At 41.3% G+C, this 17,759-nt stretch overlaps 1 protein-coding gene and 2 non-coding genes across 9 annotated transcripts in view; all 3 read right to left on the bottom strand.

The window, feature by feature from the left end:
* The window catches only part of CNOT1 (CCR4-NOT transcription complex subunit 1), a 62,393-nt gene that overhangs the window by 17,580 nt on the left and 27,054 nt on the right, over positions 1-17,759 (bottom strand). For 2 of the 7 annotated variants that reach the window (XM_065663987.1, XM_065663988.1), the window contains exons 17-30: positions 14,557-14,707; positions 13,032-13,233; positions 12,473-12,619; positions 9,921-10,045; positions 8,803-9,089; positions 7,407-7,485; positions 5,771-6,001; positions 5,050-5,190; positions 4,021-4,200; positions 2,872-2,988; positions 2,348-2,458; positions 1,652-1,729; positions 1,181-1,358; positions 572-702 (exon numbers count right to left, since the gene is read on the bottom strand). In XM_065663987.1, coding sequence (XP_065520059.1) covers positions 572-702; positions 1,181-1,358; positions 1,652-1,729; positions 2,348-2,458; positions 2,872-2,988; positions 4,021-4,200; positions 5,050-5,190; positions 5,771-6,001; positions 7,407-7,485; positions 8,803-9,089; positions 9,921-10,045; positions 12,473-12,619; positions 13,032-13,233; positions 14,557-14,707 — 2,158 coding nt within the window. The remainder of the gene's footprint in view (positions 1-571; positions 703-1,180; positions 1,359-1,651; positions 1,730-2,347; positions 2,459-2,871; positions 2,989-4,020; positions 4,201-5,049; positions 5,191-5,770; positions 6,002-7,406; positions 7,486-8,802; positions 9,090-9,920; positions 10,046-12,472; positions 12,620-13,031; positions 13,234-14,556; positions 14,708-17,759) is intronic. The other 5 variants (XM_065663991.1, XM_065663992.1, XM_065663989.1 and 2 more) reach the window with 3 other exon arrangements.
* On the bottom strand, positions 3,396-3,534 carry LOC136006113 (small nucleolar RNA SNORA46). The gene has a single exon (XR_010608975.1). It is a non-coding gene; the product is annotated as a small nucleolar RNA SNORA46 (small nucleolar RNA).
* LOC136006114 (small nucleolar RNA SNORA50) lies at positions 14,113-14,243 on the bottom strand. The gene has a single exon (XR_010608976.1). It is a non-coding gene; the product is annotated as a small nucleolar RNA SNORA50 (small nucleolar RNA).

Below are 17,759 nucleotides of genomic sequence, written 5' to 3'. Positions count from 1 at the left end.
CCTAGTGTTGTGATTTAAGCCCAAACAGTAACTCAGAACCACACAGCTGCTCACTCACTCCCCCCTTTTTCCACCCTCCATTCAGTTTCTGAACAACTTTCAAGTTCACTGTCATAGCTTGTTTTCAGCATGGCACTCCTGAGTTCCATCTGCAGCTATTACAATGTTTGGCAATTCTGAAACTGAGACATATGATCATTCTTCTTCCAAAGTTGCACAATGCAAAGACTAATTTAAGAGCAAGGTCACTGACTGGTCAAAGGGAACACAGAAGCTCCTTTTAAGCCTAAGTCCCAAGAGCAACTATCTCAACTGAAACTTATTGCCAGAAAAAAACTTGATACTAATGTCATAATGAAAGATCACTTGATCTAAGATTGGTAATGCCATTACTAACAACCCCTGAATTTCTCCATTTGATTACTTGTTAGTGTGCATCCCCCCACCATTACTTTTGAGAAGTGACTCCCCAGTAACTTCAACTTACAAACTGCTGCTCCCATCCACTGAAAATTTTAGCAACACTGGTGCTAAGAATTCTTCACCAAAACAGATCAGCTCTAAAACTTACCGTTGGATTTAAGGTAATATGTGGAGCCAACCCTCCTAAAGAATAGACATTGATGTCATGATAACTGTACTGGGGCTGCGGAGGAACTGTGGCTGTACAAGTGGTGCTGGTAGCGGGAGTTGTAGAAGCAGCTGAAGGATACAAGAACATTTGTATTGAACCATTACTGAAAAGCAGATGCTTATAGTGGAAGTATATCAGTCTCATTTAAACCAGCAAGTGACTAAGAAGTTGTTTTGCACTTTGATCATGAAGCCTCCTAAACTTCTCAAGCAATTTTTATTCTCCATTTTCCTAATGATTAGTACCAAACTACCTTCTGATTTTAGCAGAGTTGCTTGTTACAACACAGCTTAGCTCCTGATGGCTTGTTAATAGAGCATCCTGCTTCACTCTCTTCTAAGCAGTAGCTACACAGAGCATGTGTAGAATTATTCCTCAGGATAGCTTCCCATTTCCTTCCCATCTTCTATCACAAAACTATCCAAGTGCTCCCAAGCATTCAGCAATGTGACAATAGCATATATAGCTTCACATTTTTCTTTGCAGTCGCATAACCTGTCTTATTTGAACTCCTATGGAGCAGTTCTGGGTTCTAGATGTACTTACTAGTTGTTGTAATGGGTGGCAGCTCTTCTGGCTGCTTCACATCCTTCTTTGGAGCAGACAGCTGCTCATCCAGATTTTTCAGACGATCCTTATCTTTCAGGAGACTTCCAGGCTTCAGCTCATTGATGTCTAGTGCAAGATTCTTGCAGAGCACCTCAATCTCAAACTTCAGATTCAACTGCACAACAAGTCTAGTTTAGGTTATGTTACAAGGAAAATACCCAAAATGTTTACTGGGCTGCTTGATTCCCACACTTCCCATTCTAACTCCAGGCCTTTTAGAGACTTTTAACAGTGACTGAGGATTAGACAAATATCTTGCATGCTGACCATCCATGCCCTACCAAATTAAGCAATGCCCAATTCTCCCCATGCTAAAGAAATGAAATTTGGTCCTTCACAATATCCCTCTTGACCAGTATGTCAAGAAAACCTCACGCTTAATAGGTAAAGTGAAAACCAGAAGTTTACTTTTAGATCATGTTCTTGATGTAGCTCAGCTAAAACATTCATAATGGCCATTGTCCACGGGTTTGGAGGCCTGAAGACCTACAAGAGACAGAGGAGAGCATTATGACAAAATTCTCGAATCATCTGTGTAACTTAGGAGTGGAAATTTGTGAAACACAAACAGCTATATCTGCACACAGCCATGGAAAAGTTTGTACAGCTGCAATTAGGGCTGCATTTAGTACTCAATTTGACTGTAACTAGATTAGGAAGCTAGCTGAACATTAAACCGGAAACACAATGACATGGTCCTTCCGCAGGATCAGTTCCACATTAAGCAGAACTGACAAGAGCTGATCAGGGTCAAAGAGGGATGGGGGAATAAAAAAAAAAAAAAGATAATAAACAAAAAAATCAAATAACAAATATATCCTAAAACTTCTGTAATGGCATCCTTATGTTTCTCAGAATTCTGTTCAGGGATACACCACAGTGCAGTTCAGCTCATACCACTTAGACTGCAAAAATGCACAGGACATGTACTTTCGCTTGAAACAGAACTCCTTCACTTTAAGCCCTGCCATCCCTTTTCTTTCTCTCCATGGGATGCAATCATTTTCCTTTTGTGAAAGAAGTTAATTACTTCCTGCCATACTTGTTGTGCTACTTGAGCAGTAACTCTGTCAGCAATAACTCTGTCAGCACAAAATCACTTACTACACTCCTGACGCTGGATTCTAAGACTTTGGCAACAAATGGCACCACATAAAGCAATTCCTGCTGTCCCTTTACATATGCTTCCAGCAGTAGTGATTTCACATCCAAATCCTGAAAAACACATCAACAACTCAGAAGTGGAAGAAAGTGGAGAAAACAGAGACACATGGCAAAAATTCCACTTAAAACTTATCTCCTTATAGGGACTATATTGGCAAGGTTGAGTCATGACAGTCCTTAAATTTTTACATACTGCTAAGCAGCAGCTACTTCTTGAGCAAAGATTTACAGATACACACTTTTACAAGGGATTTGTTAATTTATTTTCGCAAGTGCTTTACTGTTTACTTTTCTGATATTAAAAAAATATTTAGGAGTCTCAAGGGACTAACTCTGGAATCATACATTGCCGTTAGCACAAAAAAGAGGCACCCGTAAGGTGATAAAATGTCCCCAGTAGCCTATGCTGCCCCATAACAGCATACCAATTCCCACCAAACAAACCAATAAAGGCAAAAGCTCACCGTATGCAAGATGGGCTTATTTTTAGCAAGCGTAATCATTCCCAGCCAGTGACCAAGGTTCTTTAGCAAGGAACGGTCTGAGAAGTTTGCTGCAGCTTTATCTGATGTCAGTAGCACCTAATGAAAAAAATGCAACTCAAGCAACAACCAGAAGATAATCCAACCCAAAACCCAAATCCAACAGCTTATCTGACTGAAGATGTAAAGTTTTGGAACATGAAGTTCTGAGCTCCACTCATATTACAGAGCTAATCAAGAGCAGCCTTCACTTCAAGGCAGCACCCTATAAATCTGCTCTGTAATGATCTCAAAATCCCTTTCTTTCAAGAGAGTCGAAAATGAGGGTTACACTTTCCCATTTACTTTGTCAAGACTGCTATGACCACTTGCTTAATAAACTAACTTGTCAAGGCAGTGCGACTTCTTAATGCTTCACCACACACCTGAAGGCTACAGTTTGCACTTCCTAGGAAATAATTTCTTATTTCAAGACATATATAATTCCACAAGTATTCTGCTGTTACTTCTGTTCCTTAGCTTTAGAGGAGCACAAGCTGAACAGAGCAAGGTCAGCTGTGCTGTGAAGAGCCAAGAGATTCTTTTGCACTACAGCGTAACCCATGGTGGTAAGGAAATTCCACCAACAGGTTTAAAAATAGTGCTTGCTTGACAAACTTGTTTTACCCCCTCATCTCTTCTGAGCTACTGATTCTCCCTCCTCCTCCCCTTATCTTAGCCCTCTAGTAAATTTTGATTGTTGCATCCTATACTTTTCTAATCCTACAGTTTTCTAATCTCTATACTTTCCCCATATAAAAGAACTAGACCATAAGCAATTTTCCCCTGGGTTATAATCTGCAAGCCCCACACAAATTTAGAGTCTACGTACATAAATGAATTTAAATGCAGATTTGCCTTCTCGTTATACAACTGAGTTAAGATTTTGGTACATTCTTGACTGAAACCAGAAGAATTTAGTATTCATAAAGGTAACTTGTTAGTTCAATTTTAAGCTATCAAGTAGATTTTTGAATGATCAGCAAGTATATTTTTGAAGATCAGTAACACAGTAAGCAAACAGCAGGAGGAAAACAGCACACTCCTAAATCTTTAAATCTACCTAAGTATTAGAAAACTTGTGCTACCAACCTTGATATTTCTGTAGGTTTCATTCAGAACCATTTTATTAAACTCTGGATTCTTAAGTGTGTCAAGGAAGTTTGAATATAAGCTGTGAAAGTTGGGCTCAATACTGACTCTCTTCATCACAAGATACTGCGATACCCAAGGCATGAACTCTTCTTTCACCGTTTCTTTCAACTCTTCAACCTGTCTCCATACCAAAGAAAAAGCAAGCCACAGAAAACGTAAAGTGATGACCAAGAACTTCTGGGGTTGGCTCTGACCAACATGGTCAAGATCAGTCAATTGCTTTTAACACTAAAGTTGTTTTTTAAAAATGTACTGAAATTAGCATCTCATTATCTGAAGATCTGCTCAATCAATAAGGACAATCATAACATCAGCACGACATAATGATTTACCTCTCCCTCACTCAGCTTTTTATCAGGTAACTGCAAAATAAATGCAGACATCTTAGGTTTAACCTATGTCTGTCCACCAGACAGACAGCTCAGCTGGCTATAGTACTGAAGATCTCCACTGGTTCATAAAAATCCAGCTTGAAACACAAGTCCATCAGCTGAGCCCTACAACATTAAATGGTACCCAGCACACTTATGATGTGAATGTTCAAACTTGTATTAATGTTTTTCAGAAACTTGCATCAGTATTTTATAGTTATTTCAAATGACAAAAACATCAAGAAGGACTATCCAGCAATTACTCTGGGCATCTAACAGAAGTCCTTTCCTGAAAACAGAGCATTACTGACCTAGAACACTTCAGTACAAAGGATCTGGCTATACAGAAGCAAGGAAACTTGCAGGAGAAAGATGATGAAGAACAGCTATCTTTTACCCAGCTCTCCGTTCCCTGAAAAATTTTATCTCCAAAGAGGTTCAAGCAGAGTGTTGGAAACTACAATTTTACAGTGTGCTCCTTCCCAATTTTTTGCAAGTTGGATTTTTAGTAGAAACACAAAATCACCCACCACTTTAGAACAGATTTCCAGAAATGCATAAAAAATTGATTTTACTAGAGTTCTTCCATACTTGCCTTCTGTGTCATATTTGACTGAGACAGGTTATTGAAGATGAAAGCAATTTTTTCCTGGACATTCTCTGGAGGTTCCACAATTCTCTCAGTTTGATCTGTTGCTACTAACAGCGTATCAATGTTGGTAGTATTAATGGAAGGCTGGAAGGAGAACAAGAAATTAAAAATAGACAATACCTTGAGGCGACACTGAAAGAAACTTGCTCTGTTGTCAAGTGAAAATAAAGAATTGAGCTTCATCAGGTGACACCTACAGTTTCAGTCTCATCTTCAGCAGCACTCTAATGAAGCCAAGGGGGTTTCTTACTCTACAAACCAGGATCAGTACTCTGCAAAAGAATGCTACTATCTACATAACAATGAGGTGTGAAAGACATTAACAGCTACACTATGGACTCTCCCCCCAGTTTGTTCACAGCACTTTTAGCTACCTTTGGGTTTTACCTCCTTCAACTTAAGAAGCTTCTTTTAAGAGAACTATACAAACACAGTAAAGGAAGCAAGATGGGCTTGACTTCACAGTGCATCAGTTACCACACAGTAACAGCTCTATAGACCCTCAGGCAACCCTGTAATGACTTTGAGTTCAGAGGTTTGTTTATGGAATCGACTAAAGATTTTAAAAACCTAATGCAGTTAGAAGTGCCAGGTCAAATGTGGTTTAGTGAGCAACAAGAGTTCTCAAGCCCCAGTAAAGGCACTGATGTGACAGATTACTTACTGGCACGTCTTTCTTGAAGCTCACTCCAGTTGGTCGGGTGATTGTAATGGTTTTTGCAACAGTGGTGGTGGTTGAGGTGGTAACTATAGTGCTGACTTGGCCAGCAAGAGGAGCTTTTGCTGGAACTTGGGCCTGGGCCTGAGCCTGGGCAAGTGCAATACTTCCAGGGGTGGTGATTGAACCCTGCATCTTCACAGGAGGATCTCTGGATTGCTGTCCATACTCTATGTACTGAAAAAGAATGAACAAGCACATAAAAAATTTCACATGCAGCTACAGAACAACAGGCTCAGTTTTAGCATGAGTAATATAAAGGTTTGCCAACAATCTTTACTTGACATTAATGCCATTAAGAGAATCTGCAAACTACAAGTTTAGCCTTATAAAGCAGATCTTGTCACCATTAACTTACTTTCTCACTGGAGAGGAGCCTCAAGCTCTACCTCTGACCTCAACAGGTTGACATCAAACATCAAGAGACTTGACATCCTTAAAATTCTACAAAGCACTACCCAAAAAACCCCACCTCTGCAGGCATGGGATAGCAGCAAAAAAGAAGGGAAGAGCCTAGGAGAAATGTTTGAGTATCAAGAAACTAGCACAGTGTGCCCAGAGAAGCTGGGGCTGCCCCATCCCTGGCAGTGTTCAAGGCCAGGTTGGACGGGGCTTGGAGCAACCTGCTCTAGTGGAAGGTGTCCCTGCCTGTGGCAGGGGGTTGGAACTGGATGAGCTTTAAAGTCCCTTCCAAACCAAACCATTCTATGATTCCATGCAGCTACATACCAAGTAGGTACGAAGTCTTCCCCAAGGACTTCTACAGCTACATAGACATGGTAAAGTCTGAAGTTCACAATTAGTAAGCAAACCATAGTTCTGAAATGGCCAACTTCCAAATTTTACATCTTCCACAGTAGAAAATTAGTTTCTTCCTCATTGTAATAAATGTGCCCAGAAATTGGTAACATCAAACAGTTTCACTAAGAGGTTTCAGCCCATATTGGACTGTGCAGCTCTGGAGAGATGGCCTCTCTACCTTCACGTTAGGGCTGACCTTTTTCCTTAGATCATGCTCTCAAGCTCTGCCACTGGGATTAGCTTTTCTGTATTTTTATCAATGAAAGCAGCTTTGAGTCAGACACTGACCAACATTGCTATGGACTACGGGGTATTCCAATTACTCTGATCAGACCTTCAGGAATGAAATTTTTCTTACTTTTCCTCATCTTTATGTGGATTATTTCAGCAGATCTGAGTATGAAACTAAAACCATATCTGAATGTCCTCTATTTTATAGGAAAATTCAAAATCCTTAAGGGACTGGAATATGAATTTACTGAAGCACCTGAAAACCTCTGTGAACAGGTATGTGCACTGGTTGGTCATGCAGTTATAGTCAGGCTGTTAATTCTACATAAGCAACCCAAACATATTTACGGAAACAAAAGAGGTATCATATAACCACCTTCACCTGCCCAACCTATCCCACAGCAAAACCTTCAAAGAAAAGGTATTTAATTCTGTGGATGTACACTGCCTAAAACTGTGACAAATGAGATTATGGTTCAAAAGGAAAACAGGAATTTGCTCAAAAGAATTTAAAATCATAGAAAGACAGTGTGCTGACACAAACACTCACCTCCTGTAAGTGATGCGGGAACTGTATAAAGTGACTAATAGAAGCCAAGTGCTGACAATACTGGGGATAGTCCTTCAACCTGTCAAACAAAACATTTATCAGTCAAAAGCATAAACCTTGGTCAGACAATATTACAGAGAAATACAAATGTAACACTGGTGTCTCATTCCCATGCTGCATCACAGAATTACTTCTGGACTCCTCGCCACAGCTGTGCTATAAACAAAGCATCTTCTACGAGGTACTTTTTGTCGCAAAACCTATTTGAAATTAATTCATTTAACAGCAAAACACAAGGTTTATTCACAGAAACTCATCCTACACCTCTATGCTTCTGACTGAGCATACAATTGTATTTATATTCAGTTTTTGCAGCAAGATTGCTGGATAAGTCATTTATAGTTTGGCTCAGTGTGTTTTAAACAGCAATCCAGAGTACTCCTAACACCTGAGACAGAAGCTTCACCTATGCACACTAATTATTATAGTTCCACTTGTGAATGTTAGCTGCTGCTACTACTCACTGAGAGTAAAATCTTTATGTCATGCTTAAAATGGTTCTTCAGAAAAGCATATGGCTATGTCTCAAGTATGATAGCCTTAAGAGTCTCTACTCATTCTGCTCAGCTAACTCCACAACACAATATCCATCCACAAAAGCTGCAAACAACAGCTTTTATTACAGATTAAATACTCCAGGGCAGATGAACAGGAGAACAGGGCTAGAAGATAACAAGCTCCTTGCTTATGAGTTCACACATTTCTTCTCATAACTAATTCCAGGAAGCTTTCTAATGCTTTTCAAGTTCAAGTATCTTCTTCCAGAATGGGGATTTTTCCTCATGGGTATATAACCCTGCCTACTACAGCAGCCTGCCTTGAGAGATTCCTCTCTTCACAATCCAGTAAAAGCTTTGAGAAAGCCTTAATTTTTGAGATACTTTTTGGCATACTTGATATTTCTATATTAAACCAAAGTCCTACAGCTAGTTCCTAGCCAGCTTTCAGCAATTAATAGTGAAAACAGCACTTCATTAGAATGCACCTGTAAAGAGAAATTACATTCACCCTGCTTCTAACAAGCTGACAACTTCATCTAACTCAACACTTCACTGAATTAGTTTTGTCAACAAGCTCACTATGTAGTTTCAACATCTCACTTTACCCTGCATTTATACAAGTACCACACTGAAAATTATGATTTTAAAAAGTCACCCTTTAACTAGTACATTAGCACATTTTGTTTCAGTACAGCATATCTTTAAAGTAATCCTGAAGTTGAGATGTGTAAATTTCTAGCACATATAAGCACTCTCGTACTGCATAATCAGAGCAGGTTCAAGGTGTAACAGTACATGTAATGCCTTGTTAAAATATTATCAACTCCTACACTTACCTATTTTTAAATCTATCTAGTGCAGCAATACCAAAATAGTACATTTTGGACGCAAAAGGCTTTCGTAAGGCTTCAAGAACATAGCGTAGGGCCAGGCCCAGTGCCATATAAGTAACCAGTCCTTTCTCTATGATACCACCAAAGAGGCAGGCTGTTATGTGCAGCTCTTTATCTGGGTACTGGGGAAAGAAGCGGTATTCCTCAAACAAGTTCCTCAGCATACAGTTAAACACTTCTCGCTCTCGTTTAATGTTGGAGTCTTTAAACCTCTGCAGCATTTCCAAGACCTGCAAAGAAATGGGAAATTGTTACCAACAGATCTGCTTTATTTCAGCTCTTCTGCATCTTCAGGTTTCAAGAGTGACTGTAGCTGTTAAGGTAAACTGCAAGACCACATGCTTGACTGCAAAATAGCTGCTTCAAAACCCCTCATGTTAGCTTGCAGACGCTACACTGCTACAATAAGCCTCCTCTCCAGGCTTCAATTATCTCCCATTTCTTTCCAGTAACTGTCTTCACATGAACTTTTATGTGGCTGCCTACTCCATTGCTTCAAAATTAGCAAAATGAAAATTAATGTTCAGCGCTTCCATAATTCACAGCCACACAAATATATTCAAATAAAGTTGAAGTACTTCGAAGAGTACATGAGACCGACAATTACTCTGAGACTAACCAAAATAATAATCAAAGCTCTGAAAGCAGAACTTCAGGCACCTTCATATATTTGGAGGTTGTAGTCATTTTTAGATGCTTTAAAAACAAATATATTCACGATAAATGTAACTTATAGAGACTGCTTAAAGGCACACTTTATCAGTTATTTTGAACACGCAAGCTTCCACTCCATGTTGAATTCTTCGTACTCAGCAACATTTCAGAGTGTTAATTGGACACCTGAAGTCAAAGCTGAATGTAGCAACCAAGTGCAAGTTTACTGTAAAATCATCCTGTCTTAGAAATATACAACTTCAACCAAACAAAAAAGCAATGATGCAAGCATCCACCACAAGCCCTTTATTATTTTCCACTAAGACTAATACAAGAAGGGATAATTACCATGAAGTTTATAGCAAGTCGCTGGACAAGTGGTGCAAATGCTACTGAAGGGAACTCACCTCATCTACAGACATGGTTGGATGTGGTGGATGGTTGTAAATACGCTGGAAGTAGCTGTTTGCCTCATCATCTATTTCTTTGCTAAAGTGCTGATTAGCCTCTGGCCACACCTGAGATAAGTCAGCTGTTAAAAAAGGGAACAGGTATCATGTTCAGAACAACTTGAGGTAGCCAGGATTTCATGGAGTCCTATTCAACTCTTGGACCAATCTATACAGAACCTGCTGGTTTTCTTGAAAAGCAGGGTATTTAATCTTTCCAGTAGTCGGGAACTGTTATTTAAAAATACATATACAATGTATCGCCTTTATGTGAAAGAACTGTATCCTAAGATAGGATTAACCTCCTACTGATGCATGCCTAGAATCCACTGCATCCCAAACTAACCTCAGCTGATGCCTGACCTAGATGAATGCAAACAGACTAAAGCATGCTACACAACACTAGTGAGCAGACAAACTTTCACACAAACTTTCAGGCCAGTGAGTGAGTGAGCTTTGAGCAAGTGTCCTGGGTTCAGCAGTAGAAGTCAATTTTCTCCTTAGTAGCTGGTGCAGTGCTGTGTTTTTGACTTCCAGCCTGGAAACAGCGGTGATAATACCAATGTTTTTAGTTGCTGCTCAGTAGTGTTTATTCTGACCAAGGCCCTCCTCAGTCTCATGCTCTGCCAGGGAGGAGGGGAAGCCAGGAGGAAGCAGAAAGAGGACACCTGACACAAACTAGCCAAAGGGGTATTGCACACCATAGCACATCATGCCCAGTATACAAACTGAGGGCAGTTATCCGGAAGGGCTAGATCACTGCTCAGGTCAGGCTGGCTATCAGTCAGCAGCTGGTGAGCGCTTGCATTCTCTTCCCTTGTTATTTCCCTTATTGTTATTACTATTGGTGGTAGCAGCAGTGGTTTGTGTTATACCTTAGTTACTGGACTGCTCTTATCTCAACCCGCGGGAGTTACATTCTTTCAATTCTCCTCCCCATCCCTCCAGGAGCAGGGGGAGGAAGAAGGACGGGGTGCAGAGTGAGCGAGCAGCTGCATGGTTCTGAATTACCGGCTGGGCTTAAACCACAATAGCAAGTTTGCACTGGATGTTGCCCAGGGGGGTTGTGGAGTCTCCTACACTGGAGATATTCAAGGCCCGCCTGGACAAGTTCCTGTGTGATGTACTGTAGGTTACCCTGCTCTTGCAGGGGGGTTGGACTAGATGATCTTTTTAGGTCCCTTCCAACCCTTGGGATTCTGTGATTCTGTGATTCTGTGATGTTCAAGCCCAAAAATATAAACCAATGGTCAATACAGCTGCCTCCATCTGTACAGATCAGTAACTTTGCTTTCATGGAGGAGCTATCAAAGGAAACACACAGTATGATGAGTGTGGAAGGTTTAGCATATGGCTATGCCTCTGTCGTGGTTTAAACTGAGCCACACAGCTCGTCCACTCACTTCCCCCCTTCTTGCCCTTCCCCTACTCCTGAAGGGACGGAGAGGAGAATCAAAAAGAATGCAACTCCCATGAGTTGAGATAAGAACAGTTTAGTAACTAAGGTGTGACACAAATCACTACTGCTACCACCAATAATGATAATGATAAAGCAAATAACAAGAGGAAAGAATACAACACCTCAGCACCTGCCGACCGATAACTCGCCCAACCCCACCCGACCGAGCACCAACCAATACCTCGTCCAACCCTGCCATGCCCTAGCCCTTCCGGGTAACTCCCCGTTACATCCCGGGCATGACGTGCTGTGGTATGGAATACCTCTTTGGCTAGTTTGGGTCAGGTGTCCTGTCTCTGCTTCCTCCCAGCTTCCCCTCCCCCCTGGCAGAGCATGAGGCTCAGAAAGTCCTTGGTCAGACTAAAACATTGGTGTTATCAGTGTTGTTCCCAGGTCTAAAGTCAAAACACAGTGCTGCACCAGCTACTCAGGAGAAAAATAACAGCTACTGCTGAACCCAGGACAGCCTCCTAAAGGCAACAGCTGATTGATTGAACATTTAGTTGTGAGCATACTTCAGAGGCATAAATGAATAAAGGATAATGGCTCAGTATTACGAACCAAGTTATTCCTTTCAGAAACCATCTCCCCACCAACTTTTGTTAGTCTTATATGCACCCCATTTTTGCAGTCTGATTCACTGCTTCATCTGTCAAGTTCTCTGCTGCAAGAGCACCTTACTCCAAGTAGCTTTGTTTAACCTTGTTACAAACCCCAAATCACCCTCTTACCAGATGCATACAGTTCTCCGTAACAAGGACAAAACTTCTGTTCAAAACACAGCACAACAAAAAATTACACAAACACTGCTCATACAAATCCACCATGCTTTGTTTTTATGCTAACAGCTTTTTAACTCTCACCCCAGCCACTTGGCAAGGTTCCAATACAGAGTTTAGAAGCACCTTTTCCAGACTAATGGCATAATACAAGAGCCACTTCACAGCTTCTAACATTTACCACCTACAGATCCAAGCCTCCATTGAAGGAAATGCAGATTAACTGCAGAACACAGTCACACTTCACAGCCACAGACAACACTACCACTTACAAGGTTTCATCTTACTCTGCTGGAATGTAGGCTGGTTCAGTCCAGATGTGCTCAGCTTCCTTTGCACGAAGGGGTCATTGTTCACCGCAGGAAGGCCCAGGGCTCCAGTTCCTATGCCAGTCAGGCTACCCGTAGTAAGACCACCTACTGAAACGGAAACCCATAGTCAGACCTCCTATTAAAAAGCAAACAGCTGGTAATCTCAGTTGTACCCTCTACAGTACACACTCATCACTCCAGGCACTTGTTTCCAACTCCGAGCTCTAGAACCTCATAACTGTTTAATATCAAGCAGTTTTCTCTCATGCAATTCTTCATATCTGTCTTAGCATAAAATAAAGCTACCAAAATCTGTCAAAATTTGCCCCTCTTGATTCTCAAACATTTACCTACTGCAGTTCAACATTCCGAAGTTTCAGAAGCAACCTAGGAGCAAGGACTGTGCAATTCCCTCCCACGTGACACAGAACTGTCAGCCCAGTAATTTCCAACCACAGCAGTAATAGTGCCTTAGTTCCAGTATGTCATAAATACAAACCACTCCACTGGATAGCAGTACCTGGAAGCTGTGAAGACAGTCCTCCAATGCCACTGAAACCTGTTGTCTGGTTTTGGGTAGAAAGAGGGGGGAACGCTTTTGCTGGTGACTGTGGAGTACTGAATGCAGAGCCCAAGTTTGGAGGGAAGCCTTGCATGCTCTGGGTGTGAGGAGCCGCTGAGCCACCTAAGCTAAGAGATGCCATTCCTGCAAGCGAGTCGATCTGAAGAAAGGAAAATTATACACAGACATCCATGAACCCTAAAATAAGGCTGATTTTTGGCAGGTTTTGTATAGAGACAGCAATGTATCAAGACATTCCTGAGACGAGCTCTTTTGCATGTTTACTGCATGATTCTCAAGTCATACAGATCACCCCAAAAAAGATCTGTCTACAGAATGCTGTTTCATTTTTAATTATACAATCCCATAAACTCCTATTCTATCAGAGGTTTTACAAAAAGGCCAATTGTTCCATAGTCTCCACCTAAGTTTAACAACAGCAAATGCTCATTAAGTAGCAGCATGTTTGTACTAGTTTATGCTCTGCAGTTTACAACCTAGACATCACCCCAAGACTTAAAGGCTATTTCAGATCAAGCTTACTGAGTATTTTTGACTATTATGAAAACTGTTATGCCCAGTTTTCACTGCTAAATACCTGAATGCAGTCTTCACATTAATACCTGGATGATAAGTAGGAAGGAGGCACAATACCAGCTGACAAAGCAGTAAGTTAAGAGCTCTTGACTAGCAACAGCAGAAAAACTGTTTCCTACCCAAAAGACAGCATGACTGCAGACAACATCTGCTGCTCCATTTATTCACAGCAGTTATTTGCAGCAAGTTGCCAAGATATCTGGTACATCTGATGAGGAACTTCAATAAAGCAACAGTTTACAAGGAAACTGCTCTCTGTATTTAGTTTAAGTAATCTACTGATGCTTCAGACATTCTTAAATGCTGGATTGCCACTACTGCATGTGAAAACACTTGTAACTGCGTTAAAATCTGATATTGAACATAATAGCTAAACACAAAACCTGTCTGTAATGTGTTGCTCTCAGAGGAGGAAGGGATGATGAGTGGTAGGGAGTAGCTTAAATGTACCTTGTTTTTAAAAGAGCAGTGGAGAGCTGAAGAACCCCAGTTATAACAAGTCTTTATGCTCTAGCACTGGTGCTTGGCCAGTGAAGCTACAAACAAGACACATGAAGCTCAAAGGCAGTGCTTAATTTTCACAAGTCTTAGTACATTTTAGCACTTCAAAGGAAACACTTATTTTAAATAAACCAAATCTCTATCCCTCCTCAGTGCTACTATTCTGCTATACTTCAGTTATCTTACAGGCATTCATGAAGACAGTTCTGACCTACAACCCTCAGGCATTATTCTGCAGTTGCAAGCAAGTTATCTAGACATGCAAGCATAAAACTGAGGGAGCCAGATCATGTTTTACTTAGTCCTGATAGAAAGTGCTCAAATAGTGCAGTGGATCTAGTGGTAAAACACCAGCTTCTAAAAACACATCACATTATTCATCTACCTGTACAGGAGAGATGGCATCCAAGCTGCTAGCACTGGGCGGGCGTCCTTTGGGCATGACTCCAGGTGGTGGTTGCCTGGCTTTGTTCATGACATTGCTGCAGTTAGCTACCATGGTGAGGATTGTCTCCGACAGCTCCTGAGAAACACTCCTACAACATGGAAGTAGGGTAGTGAGCCATGCAACAGTTCTCAAACTAGAGCCCCTGATTTATTTGGTTTTCTTCAGAAATTTGGGATACACTTCACCAGCAGAAGCTACAAGGCAACTCCTGGCAGAAGCTACATTTTATTATTCGCAAAACTTGTGCTAAATGTCCCAAGAGAAACAGCTATATTTAAATAGATAACTCTAAACTGTATTTCTAAAAATCAATCTCCAACACAATATTCCCTTGTTTCCACTAATGCAAATACTGCTTTACAGTTAGCCCAGCAAATAATGACTTGCAGAAAGCTGGGATATGTACCTACATGGCTCCAGCAGTCCTTGGAAGAGCAGACTATCTACAACACTGACTGCTGTTGTCCACATTATGTGCTCTATACAGCTCAGCCTCATGAATTTAACCACACAGTAATGATGCAGTGATCAATTGCTCGAATCTGCTCCTCAAGGCTCCTTCCTGCCCTGACATCACAGTTTGTGATTATTCCCATTCTGAACCCACACTACACACAAGATCTCTCCAAAAGAGGAGATACAACATGACTAAAGCTTAGTCTACACACTCAGAAGACAAAAAATCAGAGGTGAATACCACCACCTGCTCCATTGAAATTCATCTGTCTGAACTGAAACATGCTTCCTGAATTAACATGAAACCAAAACAAAAAGGAAATCAACCTAATCAAGGAAATTATACTCAAAAGCCAACAGAATTCAAACTTCAGAATGAAGACACTACACAATCAAGAGCAGCCAGTACTTCTTTCCAAGGTATACCACATCTGGCTGCCAGGTTCCTAAACTAGAAGGAAAGCCAACTCTGCTGCGGACACACCTAACCACAAGCATGCTAACACAAACCTGACATTTTCCTTTTGGAAAATACAGCCAATTGTTTATGGGTTTCCAATGCACCCTTGTTACCCTTCTCTGAAGATTCCTCATTTTAACTCCATTTACACAAGCTTTTACTGCACAGCTGCTGGGGCGAGGGGAAAGGGAAAGAAAGAGGAACCATCCTGACAATTAAGGCAGAAAAACAAAGTGCAGATCAGCCTTCAGCTTTGGCAAGTATCCCACTACAGGCTAACACACAGCTATCAGCTCCCAGTTATTTTTCAACACTATTAGCTCACCCAAGACATGGGAACCTGGTGAGCAGGTTTCCATACAGGGCAACAAACATTTTATCAACTGTTCCATAAGCTGATTCTTTACATGCTTTAACACCCTCTCACCAAGGCAAGTAATTTTAAAAGCAAGGAGCTTGGGGGAGTATCGAACAGTAATCAGAAACCTAACTTCAAACGAAAAAACCCAAAGGAAGTTGCTCTGAGAAAGTGCACTCAGACCTGAAGACAGGGCTTTTTTAAGCATGGCATGTGGTAGACTTGGTAACCAGAGAATCTACTTGCCTATATTCCAACACCACATTATCAGAAATCTCAACATTCAAATGTATGTATGACCAATTAACAGGCTTTTTTCTGATGTAGGAGGCATTCCAAGACTGTACAGCACTGCAGCTAAACAGGGAACAGGACTAAGGACTGAAGAGCTGGGTTCACACATGGTTACCACCATCTTTTGCTCTCCCCCTTTATTTTTTTTTTTTTTTTTTGTAGCAGATAGAAAAAAAAAAGCCCACAATGAAGACTAAACCAGGCTTATATTCCTGGAGTCTGAGATGGTTACCAGTTAGGCCATTAGTGCTTTGGAGCAAACCACTAATACCATGTCCTGCCTGCAGAAATTGAAGGGTAACTTCTTTGTCATATCAAAGGACATACTGAATCAAGATGCAAACATCAAAGTAGTTTTAGATAGTACAAAACTTCAGTTTTCACAAAAAGCCCCACCAAAACCCTTCATATGAGGAAATTATACCAAGTAGTACATAGGTGGGCATGATTTGGTAAGTAGATCTTAAAGAAAATGTTCGTACTTTCAACTTTTATGTGAAAGTATATTCGGGTGTCCAACCTAATTGTTGTGGTTTAAACTCAGTCAGCCATAAATCACACAGTCTCTCACTCCCCCCCCCCCACCTTGTTGCCTTCCCCCTACTCTCGGAGGGACAGAGAGGAGAATCAAAAAGAATGCAACTCCCACGGGTTGAGATAACAGTTTAGTAACTAAGTATAACACAAATCACTACTGCTACCACCAATAATAATAATGATAAAGGAAATAATAAGGGAAGAGAATACAACATCTCAGCACCAGCCAACTGGTAACTCGCCCAACCCCACCCAACCAAGCCCCAACCAATATCTAGTCCAACCCGCAGTGAACTAGCCCTTCCGGGGAACTCTCCGTTACATCCTGGGCATGATGTGCTGTGGTATGGAAAACCTCTTTGGTCAGTTTGGGTCAGGTGTCCTGTCTCTGCTTCCTCCCGGCTTTCCCTCCCCCCTGGCAGAGCATGAGGCTCAGAAAGTCCTTGGTCAGACTAAAACATTTGTGTCATCAGTGTTGTTCCCAGGCCAAAAGTCAAAACACTGCGCTGCACCAGCTACTAAGAAGGAGAAAAATAACTGCTACTGCTGAATCGATGACACTAATAAATGCCACTCCTAGATGAGAACTAGAGGAAAACTGTAAGAGAATTTTGAAACACAGGTAAGGAGGAGAGCTGGGAAACACTCAGACAGCTCTAGAGGAGCAAAACTGTCAGCTTAAGGGAAGCTCCAGCTTGCTGGAACAACAAGTTTTTTTTAAAGCCATTTTTACAAAGCAATTAAAGGCTTTTTCATACTCCTGGGCACAGGTAGCCAAAAGCCTCTTCCCTTCTTGAGGGAGGGACAGAGAACGAAAGACTGTCCCCCACACTGACACACTGGGGCTGTGCTAGACATAGCATGGAAGAAGCACTGCTGCCCTCTCAGCTCACTGCAGCTCCTTCAGGAGAGGACTTCCCATAGCACTCTGTGACCAACTCACAAGCTTGCTCAGCCTGTGGCACCCACAAGCACCCCAACTTCATTATGAAAGCACTCAGTAATAGAAGGAACGCTTACTGCCTTTTGAAGGCT

This window comes from Lathamus discolor, chromosome Z, assembly GCF_037157495.1.
Source record: "Lathamus discolor isolate bLatDis1 chromosome Z, bLatDis1.hap1, whole genome shotgun sequence".
NCBI lineage: Eukaryota > Metazoa > Chordata > Aves > Psittaciformes > Psittacidae > Lathamus > Lathamus discolor.
The sequence above is the reverse complement of the archived record's forward strand: the minus strand, read 5'-3'. Positions and strand labels throughout refer to the sequence as shown.